Source organism: Orussus abietinus, unplaced genomic scaffold (genome assembly GCF_000612105.2).
Source record: "Orussus abietinus isolate OABI.00-Male unplaced genomic scaffold, Oabi_2.0 scaffold582, whole genome shotgun sequence".
Classification (NCBI taxonomy): Eukaryota; Metazoa; Arthropoda; class Insecta; order Hymenoptera; family Orussidae; genus Orussus; species Orussus abietinus.
Window position 1 is genome coordinate 23,249 of NW_019394722.1, and position 10,956 is coordinate 34,204.

The 10,956-nt window shown below is 46.3% G+C and overlaps 1 protein-coding gene across 1 annotated transcript; it reads left to right on the plus strand.

The window, feature by feature from the left end:
* The first annotated feature begins 3,957 nt into the window (after positions 1-3,957).
* LOC105698945 lies at positions 3,958-4,419 on the plus strand. The gene has a single exon (XM_012423599.1). It carries the CDS (start codon positions 3,958-3,960, stop codon positions 4,417-4,419), a length of 462 nt encoding a protein of 153 aa, XP_012279022.1.
* Positions 4,420-10,956: the final 6,537 nt, after the last annotated feature.

Consider the following 10,956-nt stretch of genomic DNA (forward strand, 5'->3'; position numbering starts at 1 on the left):
AAGGAGATGCTGAGGTCCAGGGGACTTCACACAGCGGATAAGCCAGAATTAATTACGCGTGTCTTCGAGAACGATCCAGAGGGATTATGGGCGGAAGCGCGGCGGGAAATGGAGACACAAGATTCGTGCGGACGTAACGAAATCCAGGAGCCGAATGAATTAGATTTGATTAGGAGGAAAAATGAGGATCTACTGCAAGAACTGGCAGAAGCCAGGAAGTTGATCGAGGAACTCCGCATAACCGCGAAGCAGAAAAATCAGGAGGAGGAGCGTCAACAGGCATTAAGAGAAGCGACCCAGCAAAGGGAGGCCATTAGTCGTCAATTAGAAGGTGCCCGGAGAAACCTCAAAGTAATTCGAAATAACGGTCGAATCGAAAGTCGAGAAGGATCGAGAATTCGGGAAGAAGAAACGAGCGAGAGCCTCGAGTCAATTTCGGGAAGGGGTACACGGCGGTCACCGCAAGAGGTTACTGTTGTCGATAGGCCGGACGACGGACGGGAGCCGGAGAGAAGACGGTACAAGGATCCGAAAGTCGAATACAAATACCGCAAACGGTCACCCGAGGAGTTCCAAAAATAAGTATCTCGGCAATTGGTGACCTCCTGAGTACGTTCGACGGGTCTGATGGAAATATGGATGGATGGGAACGGCAGATTAGGTTGCTTAAAGCGGCGTATCATTTGAATGACGATATCACGCGCGTCCTAATCGGTTCGAAGTTGAAAGGAAAAGCTCTTTTATGGTTCCAACCGGAACATATTGAAATGACCGCGTAGGAGTTAATGCAGGAAATGCGGAAAATATTCTTTCGACGCCCAAGTAGAGCCGCGTTGAGAAAACGATTTGAGGAAAGGACTTGGAAACGCGGGGAGTCTTTTAGCGAATATGTGCATGACAAAATTATTTTGGCTAATAAGGTACCTGTTTCTGACGAGGAAAGAACGAAGTACCTTATCGAAGGGATCCCGGAGATCCAATTGTGGGACCAAGCAAGGATTCATCATTTCCAGTCGGTTGCGGAATTATTTTCAGCTTTCGAGGAGGTAACGCTGCACGGGAGTGGCAACGCTGGTGCCAACGGCTCAAAACAGGGGAAATGGAATGAAGACAGGGGCCGACCAGTAGGAAGGATGAGAAACAACCTACTCGGGACTCCAGGTGCTTTAACTGCGGCAGGTGGGAGCATTTAGCCTCCAGGTATGATAAGGAACCGCGGGAGAAAGGATCGTGTTATGAATGTGGTTCGATGGACCACATGATTAAGGATTGTCCCCGACGGAGGAGATCGCTGGAACGAGAGGTGGCCAACGTCGAGGGAGAGGAGGCGGAAGGCGACTATTATCGACTGGTTGATTTCGAGGAGCTGGGGAAGGACAGCGAGACTTATAATATGACTTTAAGAACGCTGCTTGATAGCGGTAATGCGGTTAGTTTGATTAAGCGGAGGCTTATAACTCGGGACTTAGTGAATCCTGTCGATCCTGCTATGCGACGATACTGCGGAATGAATCAATCTAGGTTAAATGTATTTGGTATAATACGAGTAACGGCTCGAATGGGGAAATTGGTAAAAGATATTTATTTGTTAGTAGTCGACGATGGAACTATGTTCTCACCGGTCTTGTTTGGACGCGATACGTTAGGCGCGATAGTTATTCGGGTTGACGATGGTCGGAACGGCAATCCCGGCCGACGTGACGAGCGAAATGGCAAATATCGAAATCGAAAGGCTAGATGAGGAGGAGAATCTTAAGATTAATTCGGATGTGGGTTTCGATTATCAAGAAAAGTTAAGAGAACTATTTCGACGCGAATATTTGAAATCAGAAAGACCCAGAGATCCGATAACTAAGATTGAGCTCAAGATTAATCTAAAAGAACATTAACCATTCCATTATGCTCCTCGTCGCTTATCCTATGCTGAGATAGAAAGTGTGAAAAAAGATACTAGATGGTTTGAAGAAGAGAGGGCGTATCAGGAAAAGTAGGTCTGAATATGCCTCGCCCATATTTTTAACTAGAAAGAAAAGCGGTGAGCCTCGGATGTGCGTTGATTTCAGAACTCACAATAAGTTTATGACCAGGGATAATTATCCCTTGCCATTAATCGAGGATCAGATTGACATCCTCCGAGATAAAGAATATTTTAGCTTGTTAGACCTGAAGGATGGCTTTTGTCACGTTAAAATTGCAGAGGAGTCGGTAAAGTTCAGTTCGTTTGTAACGCCGTTTGGTCAATACGAGTTTTTATGTATGCCTTTCGGGCTAAAGATCGCTCCGAGTACTTTTCAAAGATTTGTAAATACGGTGTTAAGAGATCTGATAGACTCCGGAGATATCGTATTTTATATGGACGACATTTTGGTAGCGACTACGACATTGGAGCACCGTTTGAGAGTATTGAGCGAACTGTTTCGATGTCTAGTAGCAAATAAGCTGGAACTTAGATTGGACAAATGCAAATTCTTATGTACTACCGTTGAGTTTTTAGGGTACGAAATTAGTAAGCAGGGAGTTAAGCCAACGAAACACGATGTTGAGGCTGTGATGAATTTCCCAATCCCTCAAAATGTGCGTGCAGTATAGAGTTTTTTGAGATTGGCTACTTTTTTTCGGAAGTACATCGAAAAATTCTCGGCAATCGTAAAACCTTTGCATGACTTGCTGAAGGATGAAATGAAATTCCGGTTTGGAGAAAGGGAGATTGAGGCTTTCAACTTCTTGAAGTCTAAACTGGTAGCAGCATCGATCTTGTCGATCTACGATCCACGGAATGAAACCGAACTGCATTGCGACGCTAGTTCTATTGGATTTGGGGCGGTCTTAATGCAGAAGAAAAAGGATCTGAACATTCACCCCATCTTTTATTTTTCGAAACGTACTATCGAAGTTGAAAGCAGGTATTACAATTTCGAGCTCGAGATGCTGGCAATAATTTATGCCTTGCGAAGGTTTAGAGTTTATTTATGGGGACTCAAATTTAAAACTGTTACCGATTGTAATTCGCCCGCACTAGCCATTAAGAAGCGGGACATTAACCCTAGGATCGAGAGATGGGTCATGGAGTTGCAAAATTATGACTACGATACCGAACATCGGGAAGGAAGGCGCATGATCCATGTCGACGGTCTTAGTAGGACTGTCATTATGTGATAGAAGACAACTCTTTTGAGAGAAATTTGGCGTTGGCTCAGACCAAGGATAAAAAAATTGTGGAATTCTTGAGACAATTAGAGCAGTCGGACGATAAATATTATGAGTTGAGAAATGGGGTGGTGTATCGAAAAAGGGGTGACCTACTTTTGTTTTATGTACCTAGTAGTATGGAGAAGAACCTTTTGTTCGAATATCACGACGAATTGGGTCACATTGGGGCAGAGAAGGTTTATGAAATGATTGGTGCTAATTATTGGTTTCCGGAGATGCATGCGAAGATAAAAAATCACGTGCGAGTATGTTGCAAGTGTATCGCTTACGCCCCATCGTCAGGAAAAGTTGAGGGTTTCGTGAATGTAGTTCCAACGGAGAATAGGCCTTTTGATATCGCACACATTGACCACGAAGATATTGAGGATTCACGAGTACCGGGAAGAAAGCATATCCTGGTGGTCAAAGATGCATTTACTAAATTTACTAAACTTTACCCAACTACGTCGACGACTTCGGCGGACGCGATTGTTTATCTAAAACAATATTTTATCGCTTACAGTAAGCCTAAACTTCTAATGTCGGATCGTGGTACTTGTTTCACGTCTGACGAGTTCGAACCATTTCTCGCCGATTATGGCATAAATCACACCAAAATAGTCACATGTTCTCCACAAGCAAATGGGCAGGTCGAGCGGGTGAACCGGGTTCTGGCCCCGATGTTAGCCAAACTAAGTGATCATGCGATCATGAGATCATGAACACGGGAAAAAGTGGTCCAAAGTCATAGCCGACGTTGAATATGCCATGAATAACTCGATTCATAAAGCTACCGGGGAGACGCCGAGCAAATTACTGTTTGGCGTAGATCAGCGAGGTAGGATCGACGATAATATTAAAGAATTTTTGAAAAGGGAAGTGAATCGGAGCGAGCAGAATTTGGACAGTTTGCGCGAAAAGACTTGTAAAAGATTAGAAAAGGCTCAGGCGTACAACAAAGGCTATGCGAATAAGAGGCATAAAAGTACGCACAAATTCCTAGTGGGCGACTATGTCATTATAAGAAATTTTGATTCAACGCCGGGAACGTCGCCAAAGTTGCGACCCAAGTTTAAAGGCCCCTATGTGGTCGCCCGGGAGCTAAGGAACAATCGTTTTGTAGTGTCAGACATTCCGGGTTTTCAATTAACTCAGCGCCGATACGAAGGTGTTTGGGAACCGACTAATATGCGACCATGGTCTGCCACGATTCAAAAGCCATCAGACTGACGTAATTGTTTATACGTAGCGTAATACTTTATAATATGTAAAAGTAGAAGTTTAGTCAAACGACGTCCGAGGACGGCCGAGTTGTAAGAGCTCGCGATTCAAACGTGACGAGCACCGCTGTGTGGGATAAGATCCTATGGGTGGGGACACGCGATACTTCTCGATTGCCGAAACCGAGGATAGGTAGTCCGTATCGAACCTAATGGGAGAGATGAGTTGTAATGAGTTCACACTCAATAAATTATTATAACTCCCACATTTTTGACGTGCCTCGTTTTTTTTTAAAGTCTTCCCATGTACTCGAGTCCGTGCTCAAACCGGAAACTCTTGGATTCACAACAAATTTCTAATTTTGACCTCGTTTTCCTGAAGGGATGAGGCATAAATGACAATGTCTTCCAAATATAGATATAGTTCGGTTCCCTGTAAACCCCTCAGAACTTGGTCCATGAGTCGTTGGAACGTCGCGGGTGCGTTCTTGAGACCAAAGTGCATTCGCGTATACTCGTAATGTCCGTTAGGGGTAGTGAAAGCCGTTTTCGCCCTATCCTTCGGGTCCATTCCAATTTGGTGGAATCCGCTAGCCAGGTCAAAAACAGAAAAGTATTTGGCTTCTCCTAGACGGTCTAAAATTTTCGTAATGCATGGGAGGGGGTCACTATCTCAAATGATTTTTTCATTAAGGGCTCGGAAGTGGATAACCATGCGACGTCGATTATTGCCTTTAGAATCGGATTTTTTCAGGACTATCCACAGGAGTGAATTACACGGTGAACTGGACGGCAGGATAATTTCATCTTTGAGCTAATTTGGCGCTTAATTTCTTCTTAGTGTACGGGTGGATATTGGTATTGTTTAGTGTGGACGGGAATGTTATCTATCGTTCGTATGGAGTGGGTGAGGGTGTTCGACATCCCTAGTCTATCGCCTGGTAGGTGAAAACAATTTGGACATTTTTCTATTATTTTCCAAACGTGGTCCTTGGTATGTGACAGTATCCGTCGGATACTGTTACTACTACTTCTCCAATGTACACGTCGTGAGGGGCCGGTAATTTAGGCAAATATCCTTCTTTCACTTCCGAATTTATGACGGGGATTTTAATCTGTTATCTTGTTCTAGCCTTAAGGGTTCGTTTGATATTTGTGAGATTCTTTTGTAGTTCTTCGAAATCGAACTGGTTTTTGAAGAAAATTGACCTAATTGGTTCACTGGCTGTGACTATTGAATTTAGATTATAGATTTCTGCTTTTCCTGCGTTAGATACGCGTTGCCAACAATTCCGTCGCACCACATCACGGTTCTTACTACGTAAAAAGCTGCTGTAGAGTGTTTTAGGGTGAGGACGGTTGTCCCTAACGCGGTGTTCGTGTTTCCGGTGATTCCTCAGATCGGGAGTTTTCCTTCGGATGCAATAGGGGCTGAGCTACTGAGGGCTTCCAAATGAATAAGGTTTACCGAGGAACCGCTATCAATGTCGAAGGTTCCTTGGCCATTCCTTAACTCGGGGGCCCATATGGTAATCACGGGCGATGGTGCCTTTCTGACCAAGCAGTTGGGTTCTGGGACTTCTGGCTACGAAGGTCACGGTTCGAGAGTCGTGACTCGGGTATGCGCTTGCCTCGTTGGGGACTTCGGAGTTTAAACTGCGATATGTATTTGGGGGTGGAACACCACTGGGCTCCCTGGACGCCCTTCTTAGGGGGGCGCCGGGCGATGGCGACCTGAACCACGATGGTGCGTAGGGGTCGTAGAGTCTCGGATCGGGATATGGTGATTTTGATTGTGCCGTTCTCGGTGGAGGTTCGGAAGTTCGGTTCCTGTACTGTAGATTGGGTTGCGTAGATTCATTGTTTTGAGGGTACTAGGAGTATCGATGTCGACGGTTAGGGCTAGGATCTCGGTCGTAGTTATCACGGCGAGGGGGTATGGGTGATTTGTGTTTTGTCAGTCTCTCACTTAATAACTATGCTAAGGCGTTCAGTAGGTCATCGACAGAACGGCAAGGTGGAGGTATCGAAATGCAAGATCCTTGCTCGGGAGTGCTGACTAAGGAGTGCATTGGCTCGGGCCGTGGACTGGCGTTTCTACTAGGTCTTTTCTAACATCTTTCTAGATTTCTATCGTATTGTCTAGGTTGTTGAGGATACGTCACGTAATGGGGCGGTCTGTCATATTGGTAATGGTCGTAGTGGTAATCCCCATGGGGACTCCTATGGCGGTGGTAGTCGTAGGAATTATACCTTTCCACGGGTTCCCGTGTGGTTGGTCTACTACCACGGATCTTTTCGTATTGCAAGTCCTGACTAAATGCGTCGCCGAGGGTTTTAGGGTTTTTGGAATAGACGTAGGTGTCCATTTCACCTGGCAAACCTAGGATGAAATTATCGAGAAGGGTTTGATTGATCCCTTCTTTCATGGGTTGACCTTGTGGGTTATCTCCGATGGCGGATTTTACCTTCCTGACTAATTGACTAACCCTCTCTATATACTGGCGTACAGTTTCACCTGGAGAATTGCTCAACTGTTTAGCCTCTCCCATAAGTAGAATGAGATCTTTACTAGGGGCGAATCTTTTTTTCAGATGTCGAATCAATTCCTTGACGTTCCCGAAGGCTTCATCCTCAATACTAGTACGCGTGGGGCCCGTCATACGTGTCAGAACGGCTGTTAGATATAAATTGTCGTCTTCCGGGTTGATTAATATTAACCCGTTTTCTACGCGTTGTGCGAAGGTGGAGTGTGGGGGGGGGGGGTCTTCGTTGAATTCCGGAATGTCGAGAATTGCTCCTTGTATGCAACGAATGCGTGGGATTTCTCCGTCATTTGCATGTGGTGCTGAGTCAGGTTAAGCAAATTGGTGATTGTTCGATCAGTGGCCATTGTGCCGAAATACGACATTTAGGTTTTTGAGGTAGATTTGTTTGTGTCGTAAAAATGGGACGTTGTGGAAGTTCGAGTTTAGTCCGAGATATCTATGATCTCGATATCGAGATCGGAATGATTCGGGAAAATACGCGCTGCGACGGATGCTACTAACGCGTCGATTTCTCGGATTGTCCCAATTGGATCAGCTGTTAACGGTTGGACTTCCAAAATGGGAATTTTGGTTAGAGGTTCTAGGGGAGTTGTCGAGAGGGTTATTTATTTAGATGGGGGAATGTCTACTAGGATTTCCGTATAAGTTGATAATGGACTAAGAAGATGGAAGACAATTGCTGTATTAAGAATTCTGTGGGATTCGGAGGGGATATCTGGTACCGTTTGAATTTTTTGTTTCTTATTAATTTATTATTCTCGTTGCTTCCTTCCTGCTGGTTTAGACATTTAGTTGCTGAAGAAAGAGGGATGGGGTCAAAGATTTTGGCGGTAGATTTCCTTGTATTCACCTGATTTATAAGGTGATAAGGATTCCACACAAACCGCAATCTTTCCTTAGCTCAGTGGTTATTATTCCACTAGTGAGATAAGGTACGTGAGTCGTTCAACCTTAACTTGGTCGATAACGTAGTTACTGGAAGAAGGTCGGTTGAACTTAAGCAACCTGAGTCTTTTCCGGAGTCGTCCAACCACTGCCCTTTATCGTTCCATTTAGGTATGACTGGTAACAAGTTACCTTGGGAAGGTCGGTTCGACTCCTTATTTAGACGAAGGGTTGTCTATGGGACAGACAGAGATTCTAAGTTCAATTTGCTTTCCGATAATGAAGGAGCAAATTCTAAGGTACTTGAAACAGCTGCAAAAAGGCGAAGGTATTAATGCATTATTTTAAGGGTTTTTCCGAAAGGGATGATGGAAAGTATCGTGTTCAATTACAACGGGTCCCACCAGACAGAAAGGAGAAGGTCCCACCGCTTTCACCAGTTTTGTTTCATGGCGGCTGAGCGGATGCGAGGCCGGGGAGATTCGAGTAGGGATGACCTGAATTTTGCGCGTAACGAGTATTCTAATCTTGCGAGGAGATTAATCCGAGCGGCTAGATCAATTTCTTTGATGGGATCTAGGTAAGGAAGGACTGAAAAGGGGGTTTGATCGAATGGGAATATGGGCTAGTGTCCAGTAATGGTAACATTTAGTCGTCCGTGAGGTTTAATTTACAATCAGCTGGGAGTAGCACCCGAGGTGCCCTGACCTAGTCTTCTCTGGGTTATTATACCTCTGCGTCTCGGTGGTTCGGGTGTCGCGATAGCGCGCTTTAGCAGCGGTGGGTTATTAAACGCCGGAGTGCTGAGGCGGGAATTCTTTGCTGTTTAATGGCGGTCTAGGCGTGACTCTAATATATTTCGCGATGCTGAGATTTCGAGCTCAGCTGTTCGAAGGAAATTAATGAGATCTTAATCTATCCGGTTAACCGGAACAAGGCATGGAAATCGCGATAATGGTTAGAATTCGGTTTCGATCGCCCCAGGGCCCCAATGTTAATCTATGATCCTGAAAACCATTAAAACTCTTTCCGAAGGCAATAGAATTATACTTTATTTGCAATATTTGTTCAACGTCTTATTTCTGCCCGCTCGACGCTCGAGGCTGAGGAGCCGAGGAGGTCGAATATCCATTGCGTTACCTTTGATTTTTGTGGTATCATAAGTTGCGTATAGTTTAGATGTTAGGACGTCCTCGTGGTGAGGCGAGTGCGGACAACGCGAAGACGGCAACATTCATCGCGCGACAAGGGCGCCTTCGAGGGACCACGGAAGAGAACGAGCGATGGCGGCAACGGAGCTTCGCTACGCTGTCGCCCATGGGTGTCGGAGCCGCGCAGAGTAGGGCCTAGCCGAGCCACTCGCTGCTTCGCGATTGACGGCAAAAGCCGACCCATGGCGGCGGCGCTGGGTCACTGCGTCCGCACCTGAATTTCCGGCCCATCACCTATGGCGGTAGGGAGGCGCATTGCCGGAGGCGATGGACCCCAGGATGCAAGGGCCCACTGGTCCCCTTACCCGGGAGCCGTCGCATCAGGGGATGCCGGCACCTCCGGGCTACACCTCTTTGAATTTTGACTCAACGGAGTTCAGGACCGACGCCGTTGAGTCCCCGAGATGCTGCGCCCCTGGACCAGCACCCTTTACCATCTTGATGACGTCACGCTCCAGCCGCATGCCCGAGTGGACCGCAAGCGCGACGTCAAATCTAGCGCGCGAATAAGCGCGCCGGGCCGGCTCACACCGCAGCTGAGAGCGCTCGGAATTTAGGAAAATTCCTGGCTTGACCGCTGTCAATTGGCCTGCGCAACTTGGCAGCCGACGGCGGCTAATCATCAAGAGCTGCGAGCCGAGGAGCCGCCGAGGCTGCCCGAAGGACCACGGCAAGGACCCGGCCTTCTTGCTCTTCAAGCGTCGACCTCACTGGACATGTCCGAATCTCTTATCGCTGCCTTCAAGCCCTCACCGATTCCATCTCGGTCTCCCTGTCCACCTGCAGCTACCTGGGAAGGATCGCTGCATCCGGTGCCTTAGCACCGAGGAAGCGTCGTCGCACTCGCCAAGCCCGAAGTTTGGGCATCTGAGCTTTCATAGGACTTTTGTGTAGGACTTATGTAGATTTTCATTTTGCCATTTCCCCGGGTAACCCGTCGCCGGACCGCACACCACGCGGTTTGCCCTTCCGCGTTTTAGTTGGCCATTGTCCGGTGTGATTCCGTTTCTTTCGGCCAAGTCTTGTGTGAGCAGCCATTTTTCGTTACTTCGGCCTAGTCTCGTGTGAGCGGCCTTTTACTTTCAATTACTTGCGTTGCTGCCTCTCTCCTCGGTCGGACCAGGAAGCTATGTCGACTCGAAATCATAAATGCTGTCTTGAACGGTCAACATATATAATTGTTTTTGCGAAGTGCTAAACCCTTTTGTATCTGACTCTTTTCGGGCAGTTTCGAGCACGAATCGAGTACGGAAGTGCGATGTAGACTTAAGCGGCCCTATACGGAAATCTTTCTTTTTTGTGATGCTTCACCTGTCTATTTACTGTAAAAATTCTTATAGAAACGTGCCTGCTTTCAATTTTTCAGTCGCATTTACAAATCGTAGATACCGAATATATGTTCGAATCGACCGCTTGTCGAGCTTTAGCTATCTCAATCCGATTACGAATAGTCGGATTCTACTTAGTTCCGTGAGAATATATAGACTTGAAATTTCACGTGTCCGAAACTGCGTATCTCTTGTAACTTATCTGCGCCGCTCCTTTAGAAATTTCGGCCTTCTTGCCTTTTCCTTTCCACTTTTTCGCTGTCAGGAATCAACCGACTCCTTACTTAGCTTTGTTTACGTACTTTATGAATTGCCCCTCCGTTCGTTCCCGAATATTTTCTCCGCGAATGTAGTCCGTCTAATGCTTTCCCGATTTCAGTGAGTTCGTATATAGATTTACGTCCGTGCGATACTTACTTTTTTAAGCGTTGCGTTCTCTACGTTAATTAATATTCTAGTCTCGCAACTGAGCCCAACCTTGTAGTGAAAATATAGTCTCGCGTAGTATTTCTCGAACTTCTGGCTGCCTAAAAGCCACCGCTTCTTCTCCGTGCGCCTCGCTACTCATACCGTC